Consider the following 13,378-nt stretch of genomic DNA (forward strand, 5'->3'; position numbering starts at 1 on the left):
AACATACTATACCTGAGGAGATTAGACAGCTCAATACTTGCAAGGCTTTTCCAAAAAACGTGAAAATTTGGCTCATTAACAATTATGTCTGCCAACATTAAACGCCGAACCAAGAGCTGTATCATATATTTATAGCCTTTTTTCTAAATGTGTCTGTGTATCTTATTATTGTAACAGGTACAGTGTACCCTAAGTTATCTCATATTGTTATTTATATTGTAGTTATTTTTTACTTATAAATGTATTTTCTTGTATGTATTGTAATGCTTTTTTTTACACCATGGCCAGATGAAACTAATTCTGGCTTTTTTAACCATGTTTGTTCATGCGTTTTATGAAATTGCACTGTCCCCTTTTAAATAAACCAATAAATCAAATCAAATCAAACAGTATTAATGTTTGTAAAGTGCATCATCTGTTATAAAAACAGCTCTATAGAAGATGCGTGTCGTTAATCATTTCAAGTTTTGAGTGAGTTTAGTTCAAAGTTTAGCTACATAACCCAACGACAAATACAAAAATGTAATGTTTCCATGTGTGTGTTTTGCCCTCAGCGTTTTCTGCAGTTCCCAGAGGAGCCTAAAGCCAGCGCTCAGTTCCTGGACCTTCTCCAGAGTTTGTTGCGTGGACCTCGGGAGCGTCTGGGATACGAAGGCCTGCGCTCGCATCCGTTCTTCGCCTCCGTGGACTGGACCAACCTGAGACGGGGTGAGTGAAGCGCTCATCCGTTCTGAACTTCTGAAGCACAATGTCATTTTTCCATGTCTGTTAATTACGGGGTTTTAACCCTTGTGCTGCATTAGATTTTTAACACCGTTGAGTGCATTAAGAACCAAAAATGGCCACATATTAAACATTGCCTAAAATATTATATATTATTATTATTTTCCACTTTTACCAAATTAAATCTTTTAACCAGCATCAGTCCTCATCATAACTACCAAAAATCTATTCAATTTCAGGATTTTAACCCTTTAATTACCAGTTTTGTTTGCGAAACCATCGATTTGTATAAGAGGAAAAAACACAAAAATTCAATTATTTTCAATAAACTAAATGCAAAGAGAAAACTTTAGATTTGGATTATCACAGTCCCACTTTGCAAAAAATCCCACTTGACGCGTTAGAGACCAAAAATGGCCACCTATTAAACATTGCCTATTGCCTAAAATAAGGTGCATTTCCACCCATAGGGAATAAATATGTAGTGACGTCATCTGGTGGAATACACTATATAATGCAAATATAATGCTTTTGCTTCATGTTTCATGTATTACTGACAGCCTCAGATTTAAACAACGTTTTAATGGGTTTCAATGGGCCATTTTTGGTCTTTATGGTGCTGAGTGTTACTATTTGATCTACACAGTGTGTGTGTTATACATATTTTGCAAAATGGGATCACATTTTTTACATGTATCCAAAAAGGCACAATTTTGCCAAATTTCATACCATTTGCATTAAAACAGCCAAAATGGTCAAAGAAATTAAACTGCAAAAGACCAAAAATGTCCCTAATGCAGCATAAGGGTTAATCTTGACTGACTTGCTGCTATTTCTGTAGCCTTTAAAGCGATGACTTCTCTTGTGTGATTGCTTGGGCCGGAGCACAGATTGCTCTGCGGGTTTAAGTGAAACACAGAGGATCTGAATTAATTCATTAAGCCTGTGATGTAAAGCTCTGAGTTTATTATGAATCTGCTTTAAGGCTTTAGGACTGTTAGCCCCGGGTGTGCAGAACACACATTATCTTAAATCACAGTATTATCACAGTAAACATTATTGCAGTCTATCCACCTTATTCCTGACAAGCTTATGGGCGGCACTTCCGGTTTGGGAAACATCCATTCATAAAGACTGAAACGAATTTTCCTTCATGATTTATTTTCAGACATCATGAGAAAAACGTTATACTTGGTATTTTAACGTGACATGTTATAACAAGCTCTTTTCTGCTTTCTTTTCCTCATGATGATTTTTATTTTTTTCCTTTGCAATCCGCTGTAAAAGTATGAAAAAGGACGACCTATACGGCACATTTGTGGTCTGTTCTCCCGAATTTAGTTTACGATATTCCACTGTAATGCACGAAGAATCTCTTGTTATTCTCCGCAAATCCTCTCGTCTCTTTCCAGGTTCGTTTTCATGGGTAAATGCAGTTTATAATCTGTCAAAATGACGAAAATCACTTTGATATAGTGAATTCGAGCCAGACCGATTTATCGGCAGGCCGGTATTAGGCATTTTCCGAACTATCGGTATCGGCAGTTATAATGGCCGATAAATGAATATTTCAAAAATAAAATAAAAACGGACGAAAAAACATGCTTCAACCATTTCCAAATGCAATTTATAATTTGTCAAAATGATGACAATCACTTTGAAAAGTGAATGCTGAAGTTAATGAACATTTTTGATTAAGGCTTGTTATACAATACAGATATATTTGCCTGCTACAGTGATATTAACCAAAGACTCGCGCGTTTGGGGATATTTTTGGTCTGTTGAAAGTACCTTGTTGATTCTTTTACACTTTTAAATTTAATTTTAATGTTTGATGGTTGAAGGGTGAGTTGATTAATGTCATCGCATTGTGACACTTTTTTAGTGTATTGCGTTCATAGAACGAGCCTTTTGTTTATTGTTTACCGCTTAACCGAAGTTACACTCATAATTCGCGGCGCGCAAAGCGTCATGGGGCGCAGGAATAAAGTAAATAGTATACGTTTCTTATTATCACTGTTGAAAACAGTTGTCGCTTAATTTTTTGTGGAAATGCATACGTTTTATTTTTTTTTCATGATTCTTTAATGAATAGAAAGTTCAAAATGACAACATTCATTTAAAATAGATTATTTTGTAACATTATAAATGTCTTTGTCACTTTTGATTCATTTTGATTCATCATTGAGGAATAAAAATAATTTTTTTTTTTATATTTCTTTCTCCAATCTTTTGAATAATAGTTAATCACGGTTTACACAAAAATATGAACCGTTTTCAACATTGATAATAATCATAAATGTTTCTTGAGCATCAGATCCTCATATTAGAGTGATTTCTGAAGGATCATGTGACACTGAAGACTGGAGTAATGATGATAAATTCAGCTTTGATCACAGGAATAAATTACACTTTACTGTATATTCACATAGAGAACAGATGATTTACATTATAATACTATTTCACTAATTCACTCTTTTTAATCAAATAAATGCAGCTTTGGTGAGCAGAAGGGACTCTGTTTTTTGTTAAGAGACACTACCAACTTTTCTCAATATAGCACTGGAAAATCAGTTCATATGATATACATATTTATGATATATATATATATATATATATATATATATATGATATATTTACTGCCATAAACTCTGATTACAAACCATGTCAATGGGATAAAAACGTATATAATAATGTCTATTATGCCCACACACACACACTCTGGAATTAGTCAGATTATAGAGTGTGCAGGTGTTCCCACAGAGAGAAGCTCTTAGATCAGTCACACAGCCAAACCATAATGAGATCACACACACACACACACACACACACACACACACACACACACACACACACACACCAATTTCTTGCTCACCCTGCTGAGTTTCCTACAGGATTTTCTTCCTTCAGGATTCAACCCTTGAACTCTTGTAGTTTGAACAACTTGACAGAAATCAGTTTGATTTGAAGAGTTTGTGTAATGAGGAAGGCTCTTTCTCACTGACGACAGATCTGAATATTTGTACAAAGTTTGGATTTTTTTGCATCTCAATTTTTTATTTTTGCCCGCCATGAAAGACAAAATTGTTTTTTACTGCAAAATCAACACTAGTTAAAAAACAAAACAAAAAACGTGTGGATCGCGGTTATATCTGCGAACACTGTATGATCCGCGGGTTGGAAAAAAACATTACAATGAATTGCATTAATTTGTTGATTTTAATAAAGACACCAAAATCAAATTTCTTGGTATAATGCAATGAAAGTACCTGAGATATTGCTAACTTAACAGCTTTAAGTAAAGTTATCCACAAGGGTGGCGGGTGGATGATTTGTATTTAACAGTGGATTCGTTAGAACATCCATTACTAAATAAAAACACAAGGATCTTATACTTAATGTTACTACAATGAAAAGTTACAGCATCTCATACAAAAAAAAACTATAAAAATGGTCAAAACTAGCTTAAACATACTTCATCTTATACAAAAATGCTTAAAATATTTTTTGGATAATATTCATATTGTGTGGCTGCTTCACCCTAGAAAACGTTACTAATAAATCAGTGGTTATTTCTGTATGATCGTGATCGATTGGATTGGACGGGACATTGACCTGCAACTTTTTATTCCACTCGTCCGTTTTCTGAGACCAATCAACTCTGAAGAATGGTGTGTGTGTGTGTGTGTGTGTGTGTGCGCAGTGTTTCTGTCAGATTCTTCTCGTTTTTTAAATGAATAAATTGATTGTGTAAATGTATAAACCAACCCCCCAGCGGCAGATGCATTGTGTGTGTGTCAATACAGCTGTTTGTGTAGATGCAGCGCTGCATGTGTGTGTGTCTTTGTTTTTGTGATATGTGAGGACAGAAGTCTGAATAATGACATGGGTGTTACAACGTGATTTATGAGGATATTTCCTGAGTCCTCGTTTTTCAAATTGCTTTAAACAAAGACATACTAAAAATGCATAAAGATTTCTGTGATGGGAGGTTTAGGGGTTGTGTGTGTGTGATGGGTAGGTTTAAGGTAAGTGTGTGTGTGTGATGGATAGGTTTAGGGGTATACACAGAATATACTTTACGCCTATTAAATGTCCTCACAAGTATAGCAAAACAAGTGTGTGTGTGTGTGTATGTGTGTATCGCATCAGGTTTTGGCTGTGACTCACTCTGATTAGCTGAGACTGCTGCAGTGAGAGAGAGAGCGGGCGAGCGAGTTATTGCGCTACAGTCTCATCACTGAAACCCTCTCTCTCTCTCTCTCTCTCTCTCTCCTCCAGTCTGTTTTTCTCACCGACCCTCTCACACGTTTTCTCCTGTCGTCTCCTCCAGCGCTCCCTCCGTTTGTTCCGTCTCTGCGTTCTGATGATGACACCTCTAATTTCGAGGAGCCGGACCGGCCCGTGGTCCCCGCCGCCTCGGCTCTCGATCGCCCTCGCACTGGCTTCCACGGACAAGACCTGCCCTTTGTAGGCTGGTGCTTTAGTCGGGCTCTGAGCGCACTGGCCAAGTCTGAGTGAGTACACACACACACACACACACATGCTGATTTGACTAGTCTAGTCACAGGTGGTCCATTGGTGCGGAGACGGTCGCATCACCACGGCGACTGTCACCAGGCAACATTGTGGCTGAATGCGAGGTATTGCTTCTCTCGCGTGCTCATGTGTCATTAAGATGAATGAGAGAGAGAGTGTGTGTGTGTGTGTGTTTGTAACAGACTCACGGATCTGGGAATATCTCTCGGATGTGTTGCCATGTGCATATGAAAAGCGCGCTCATGTGTCTTTAAGATGAATGGGTGTGTGTTGGGATGTTTTTGTAACAGAGACTCACGGATCAGGGAATGTCTCACAGATGTGCATGCAGGGGAACGGGAAACCCTCGTCCGGAGTGTGTGTGTGTGTGTGTGATCGTGCAGCACAATGAAATCCCCTTCAGCATGTAAACACTGTGTAACGTGAGCGGATCTGTGTTTGCCGAGATGTGGGCTGTTGTTTTGGTCTGCGTTCGCATCTTTGCTTCAGGCTCGGTGTTTATTGAACGGGTGTATTTCAGCTATGAATCAGAAGAAAAGCATGAGAACTAAACATTTTTTTAAAATTTAATTTCTCTCTAATTGTCATTACTGTGCAAAAATATCAAAACTGTAATATATATATAGATATAGATAGATAGATAGATCGATAGATATATGTATAGATAGATAGATGGATGGATAGATAGATAGATAGATAGATTGATTGATAGATAGATAAATAGATAGATATTGAATGCTTTTTATTTCATATTTTTAATTAAAATGTTCAATATCATTTTCCCCAATTCTCGTTATTGTACTTTTTTTTTAAATTGTAGGGTTTTTTTTTACATCATTTCCCCCCAATTGTCACTACCATAATGCAAAAGTCTAATTACTGTAAAATTTGTTTCCTACAACCCCCCCCCCAATACTCATTATTGTAATGTTTTTATTTGTTTTATTTTAGTGAGGTTTTCTTTTGTTTATTTCCTTCCAGTTGTCATTACCATAATGCATGAAAAATTCTTATTACTGTAATATTTATTTCCTATTTAAATGGTTTCATTTTAATTTCAATAAAACATTTCCCATCTCTATTACCATAATGCAAACAAAAACCTCATTAATGTAATGGTAAAGCATTGAAACATCATTGCCTGTTTTTAATTAGTTGATTTCAATAACACTTGCGTTACAAAATAACGGTATTGCAGTAATGAGAATTTCTCAAGAGAGCATCTGGATCCATTGCAGTGGTGTGTGAGTGAGTGTGTGTGTGTTAGAGACATCCTGTCCAGTGATTCCCTGCATCTATGAATGCATTGAAGCGTGAGTTTATTGTTATGCGCCGCTCAGTTCCTGTGTGCTGTAAGATCATAATGTGGATCAGCAGAAGGTCTCAGTCTGGAATCTGGTCCCAGATCAGCCGTAAATAACGTGTTTTTCATCTAGGAGCTGAAGGGAATGCACAGGCAAAACCAGAAAGGTGAAGCTTTATAATGTTCGAAAGAAAGCGAAGCCAGAACCCAGAATGCATTATTATGGTAGCCAGGGTGTGTTTCCTTCACATTCACACGCATATTCTCTGTCTAATCCTGAAATGCGTATTTGTCCAGCTGCATATCATGTTGCTGTCGTCTTGATAAAGCGCTTCCAGCTTCGTGAAATCCGCCGAACGCAACACACGCAGCCCCAGCAGAGGAGCGTGGGAATGTTAATGCAGAAGCGCAGCTGCTGATTGGTGCAGTGGAGATGTGTTGCGATATGAGAACCCTGGGTACGTCTTGAGGCAAACAAACATCTGTAATAATGAGTGATGCATCTTGCGAGGACCGTAAACTGCGCTTCACTGATGCACTCTTCTGAAATGCATGCATTGAGACCGCAGTAGGTGTGGTGTTTTGTGGACTTGATGTGATGTGTTTTTATAAACATGAGCATAGACATGCTGTCTTTTCTAGTGTTTATGAGGCAGTGGGATAGAAAAACATGTGTTTATTGGGCGGTGCGACGGAAAAACATGCGTTTATCGGGCGGCGCGACGGAAAAACTTGCGTTTATGGGGCGGTGCAACGAAAAAACTTGCGTTTATCGGGCGGTGCGACGGAAAAACATGCGTTTATCGGGCGGCGCGACGGAAAAACATGCGTTTATCAGGCGGCGCGACGGAAAAACTTGCGTTTATGGGGCGGTGCAACGGAAAAACTTGCGTTTATCGGGCGGTGCGACAGAAAAACTTGCGTTTATGGGGCGGTGCGATGGAAAAACTCGCGTTTATAGGGCGGTGCGATGGAAAAACATACGTTTATCGGGCGTTGCGACGAAAAAACATGCGTTTATCGGGCGGTGCGACGGGAAACCATGCGTTTATCGGGCGGTGCCACGGAAAAACTTGCGTTTATTGGGCGGTGCGACGGAAACACTCGCGTTTATCGTGCGGTGCGACGGAAAAACTCGCGTTTATCGGGCGGTGCGACGGAAAAACATGCGTTTATCGGGCGGTGCGACGAAAAAAACATGCGTTTATCGGGCGTTGCGACGGAAAAACATGCGTTTATCGGGCGGCGCGACGGAAAAACTTGCGTTTATGGGGCGGTGCAACGGAAAAACTTGCGTTTATCGGGCGGTGCGACAGAAAAACTTGCGTTTATGGGGCGGTGCGATGGAAAAACTCGCGTTTATAGGGCGGTGCGATGGAAAAACATGCGTTTATCGGGCGGTGCGACGGGAAACCATGCGTTTATCGGGCGGTGCCACGGAAAAACTTGCGTTTATTGGGCGGTGCGACGGAAACACTCGCGTTTATCGTGCGGTGCGACGGAAAAACTCGCGTTTATCGGGCGGTGCGACGGAAAAACATGCGTTTATCGGGCGGTGCGACGAAAAAAACATGCGTTTATCGGGCGTTGCGACGGAAAAACATGCGTTTATCGGGCGGTGCGACGGAAACTTGCGTTTATCGAGCGGTGCGACGTAAAAACTTGCGTTTATCGGGCGGTCCGACGGAAAAACTTGCGTTTGCGATTATCGGGCGGCGCGACGGAAAAACATGCGTTTATCAGGCGGTGCGACGGAAAAACTTGCGTTTGCGTTTATAAGGCGGCGCAACGGAAAAACTTGCGTTTATCGGGCGGCGCGACAAAAAAACTTGCGTTTATCGGGCGGCGCGACGGAAAAACTTGCGTTTATCGGGCGGTGCGACAGAAGTGTGTAGTGTTTGTGTGTTTGCAAACTGTCATTTGTGTGTTTGTCAGTCATGCCAAAGATGTCGTATTTCTCTTTCCTTATTAACAGATTCAGTCGGATATTATCTGTCACAGTAATTGGGTGAATCTGTCAGGTGAAATGTGTACCGGCGGCGTTAAGGCATTTTTAAAGCTGTCATTTCTATCTCACTTATATCACCTAACTGTTTTTCACAAATAATAATAATAATAATTTAAGAGTTAAAAAAACAATAATCAAACATTCACTCACTTTTAATTATGCTCAGATATCATTAAAACCTTTTTCATTTATGGAGTCAGATGCAATAACGAGGTAATACATATGAGAAAATGTATTGCATTTAATCTTGTTGTGTTGCGTAAAAGGCACGACTGTAACACACAGAGACCAAGCGTGCCGCATAAGCCCTGAAAAGTGAAGCCAGAGCGTCTCGATCGCCCCCTGGTGGCTTATCCTAGTATAGCTCATAAACCCCGCCTCCCTGTGTTATTCAATGGCACGTGAGACCAGCTAAACAATTAACTTGCACTTCAAATATCTTTTTTCCAAAGACGGTTCCTGTCATTTACTGTAGTTTTTATCACGCCGATGTAGGTTCAAGTGTTTGTTTTTAAAAAATAAGTTCGTTATTTGATGCGGTGGTGTGACGTCATGATTGACAGGTTCTCTGAGCGGAGTAGTCGCTGACGCACCAACATACTTTTTTTTTTCAGGATCTTCGGAGGACTGAGAAGATTGGAGCTTAAAATTTTATATCTAAATTTCTATAATTAATTAAAAATTGCAGTAGCGTGTGCTTGCGATTGAATCTGTGAAAGTAGTGAAAGTAGCTAGGCTACGTAGTACAATTTGTCCTAAACATGACACAAGCTTATATTAATTGCGTCAAAATCACTTTGATATAGTTAACAAGTTTAAGGCAGCTTGCCGCCCTGTCAAATGCTCTGACAGACACTGTTGCTGACTGACAGATATACTTGCGCTGTTTAATGCGTTTGAGATGTGGTGCTTTCCTCAGTGCTCAACTTACATTTCACAGGTATATTCTCCATCTGTATGTTAGAAAGTTAAGCAAATATGTCCATTTCACAACAAATATGTCCATGTCAGAAGAGGACGAGCTTCTGCAAGTGAATCTCCGCTAAAATTCATGCTTCCTTGAACGAGCGCCGGCGCGCGCATGCGCGTGAATAGTACTACGTAGTACGCAATAATTCTGACTAAAATAAACGTATTGCTAAAATATTTGTTGTTGGAGAAAATAAATGTGCCATATGTGGAATTTTAAACCTACAAGTATATATTTTTAATGAAAGTGAAAGTGATTATAATGGGGTAATCAAATGCAGGCTAATATAATTAGTTTGTGCTTTTGTTTTTGTTTTTATTTTCATTTTTAGTTTAGCTTTTAGTCAATATAAAAACAAAAGCTTTTTGATATCAACATTGTTTGTAGGATATCATTGGGCCGAATGTAAATATATATATATATATTAGGGCTGTGCAAAAGTTAATTGCGATTAATCGCATCCAAAATAAAAGTCTGTGTTTACATAGTATATTTGTGTGTGCTGTATATAATTATTTTGTATATATAAATACACACACATGCATGTATATGTTTAAGAAAATGTGTTATTCCTATATAAAATATTTATATTATTATAATATTGATTATGTATTTATATATATATATACAGAATTTAAGCGCAAATAATTCTTAAATATATACATGCATGCATAGGTATTTATATATACAAAATAATTATATACAGCACACTCAAATATATTATGTAAAACAGACTTTTATTTTGGATGCGATTAATCGCAATTAACTTTTGCACAGCCCTAATATATATATATATATATATTTTTTTTAAATATAAAGATTTTCTTTATCTAAATAGAAAACGTAGAAAGTACCGAGATATATATCGTATATCGCCATTTGACCAAAAAATATCGAGATATGATTTTTTTGGCCATATCGCCCAGCCCTACAGTCTATGGCAGACACCATCACCCGTTGTATCGGATGCCTCCATTGGGCTGATCTAAACAGGCTTACACTGCTATACAATGAAGTCAAAACTACACAAGGCACACACCGCCACCTAATGATGACACATGCATAACAGCTGACGTAAAATAAAGGATAGTCGATCGCGCTCTTCGACACATTCCTATCTGACAGTAAATCAGCCCACGTTTGTCATTGTAAGAACTAATTGACTAAGCAACACGCTCTGCTGTAATCGTGATGATTTAGCCGGCAGAGATCGCTTCAGTGGCGTTTGACATTCACCTTATTCTGGAGTAAAAGTGCATTAATGATATGAGATGTCATGCTGAAGCATCTCTGGGGAGATGGTGTGTTTTCAGTGGAGGCAGTGCTCTAATTGGAGTGTGTCCTGTAGGTTCACACTGTAATGGCCGACGGTGTGTAGGTGGTTTCCTCTTCTCTGTGACTCATGGTTATTTGAGGTGCGGCGTCTGGATAGATAATTCAAAGGAAGTCTAGTTTGTCAGTATAAGAATAGTTTGTGCAATAATAATGAGCATTCTCTCGCCCTCATGTCGACTCTATTTCTCTGTTCGTGCATATTTTACCATAGAGTTACCAGAGACGGTCAGGCTCCAAGCGTTAATGATGACAGAATTAAAAATTTGGTCCAATTTTGCCTTTTCAATGGCTGAAGCATTAGTATCTGACATCAGGATTTCAGTAGGGATGCACCAATATGAAAAATGTATTGATAACGATAATATTTTATATTTGAAAGCCGATAACCGATATATCGGCAGATAAATCTAATTTTTGAGAACCTGATTACAAAAACAAAAGTCTCACCATTAAAATCCACATCCCAAACACAGTTATGTATAATGTTCTCATGATAATGTTATGAGGCCGATATGACAGGCTTGCGCTGCACACTGTATTTTCATTTTTTGAAGTGATTTCAATCATATTTCAAGCAATTCATAATCATTATGTTGAACAGTGCGCATCTGAAGGAAATAATACATTATTTATTGACTCTAATATATCAGACACATTTTCTTTACATTAAATAACATTAAAAATGAACCGATATTGGCTGATACCGATATGGTGGCGGATATATCGTGCATCCCTAGATCTCATATCTGAGGTTTCACCGTGAGAAACACTGTGAGAAATTATCTGGGAAGTGGTTTATGATTCTGACCTGGAAATAATAATGAGATGTTTTTCTTCTGTTAATATGTGGATGGCTGCTGGCATGCAAGATGTTTAATCGCATTGTTTTACTTTAATTACTTGACTCGTGATGCTCAGTATATTGATCTGTATTAGGGGTGTGCGATATGACGATTTTTAATCGTGGACGATTAAAATGTCTCCACGATCTGCTTTTGAAGAAATATCGTAGTATCGTCTTACAGTGCATTCTATCAGTTCAGTTCTGGCGCCCCGTCTCAACTGTACAACGCGACGTAGCCTACACACCACACGTGAATGAATAGGTATGGGACACTGCAATTCACAAAAGTTCATTATTTGCATAAGCCTTGCCGGTTAAACATTTAATTCACGCGCTGATGCGCTGTTCTAACGTGCGCTTTCCTGACCGCATAACCCCCGACGCTCACAGGCACTAGCAGCCTGTCAACAGCGCCAGAACACTGGACTAAGTTATCTTTCGAGTCTTATTATGCTAATACTGTTAAATACACAAAATGTTTACAAAAACAGGCTGTGTCTAAAGTGAAAGCAAACATTTGAGAGAATATCTGGTGTAAAATGCGTCCATATTAAACGCGTCGCGTGCTGGTCTAAAAGCGACAGGAATAAATAGTACTGCCGCATGTCCTTAAAGGGATAGTTCACAAAAAAAAAAAAAAAATCTGTCATTATTTACTTACTCTAATGTTGTTCCAAACCTGTATTCATTTCTTTCTTGTGCTGAACACAAAAGACGATTTTTTTTAATGTGGGTAACCAAACAGTTGCTGGTCCCCATTAACTTCCAGGAGAGAACAGGGGGACCAGCAACTGTTCGGTTACCTACATTATTCAAAATAACTTTTATTTTCAACAGAAGAAAGAAACTAATTCATTTTTGAGGGAACTATCCCTTTAGTAAAAGAAAAAAAAAACACAAGGAGAAAATCACTCACTGACTGAGAACTTTAATAGTAGCTTTAATAAGAATCAATGTATTCAGTGAAGTCTATTTTAATTTCATATTTGTTTAATTTAATTACTTTCTTCAATGTTACTGCTAAATACACCTAGTGCATCTGAAAAAATAATGCACTATTTATTTAATTTGAATATTAATTTGTGTAATGTTTATCTTGTCTTATTTTTTTAATAACAAAGAAAATAATGACAAAGATTTTTATCTTCGCCACTGGCCTAAATGTGTGGCTTTCTTTTTTCTTTTGTTACCTAAGGCTTTGTTTTTAACATAGGGACATTAGTTTGGCTGTAATGAACAGCCACTTGCAAAATATTAAAACCAACTTGAAAAAGAATCGTGATAAAAAATCGTGATCGTGATTTTCCTAAAAAAATCGTGATATGATATTTTTTCCATATCGCCCACCCCTAATCTGTATCAGTAAATTGGATCTTTATTACGTCTGCTGGGGGTAAGACGCAATCAATTAAAGAAAAAGATACGACAGGCCGTCAGATCAATTATTCGTTAGATGGACCCATGGCCCAAACGAAAACAATAAAGTATAGTTCATTAACGAAAAAAAAAAAAAAGAATACACTTAACAATAACAATAAACCTGCTGCTGTCTGTCATTAACCCTTAGATATGAAAATCACTATCCAAATTTAAATGGTTATAATCCAAGAATGCTTTGGAAATATAGACCTGTGGTTGGTCTTGTTTTAAAGAAAA

The 13,378-nt window shown here is 38.1% G+C and overlaps 1 protein-coding gene across 4 annotated transcripts in view; it reads left to right on the forward strand.

Annotated features, from left to right (window-relative positions):
- The window catches only part of cita (citron rho-interacting serine/threonine kinase a), a 93,158-nt gene that overhangs the window by 17,685 nt on the left and 62,095 nt on the right, over window positions 1-13,378 (forward strand). For all 4 annotated transcript variants that reach the window (XM_089130668.1, XM_089130670.1, XM_089130669.1 and 1 more), the window contains exons 9-10: window positions 555-708; window positions 5,057-5,240. In XM_089130668.1, the coding sequence (XP_088986794.1) occupies window positions 555-708; window positions 5,057-5,240 (338 nt within the window). The remainder of the gene's footprint in view (window positions 1-554; window positions 709-5,056; window positions 5,241-13,378) is intronic.

This window comes from Pimephales promelas, chromosome 4 (genome assembly GCF_988280905.1).
Source record: "Pimephales promelas chromosome 4, fPimPro1.hap1.1, whole genome shotgun sequence".
NCBI lineage: Eukaryota > Metazoa > Chordata > Actinopteri > Cypriniformes > Leuciscidae > Pimephales > Pimephales promelas.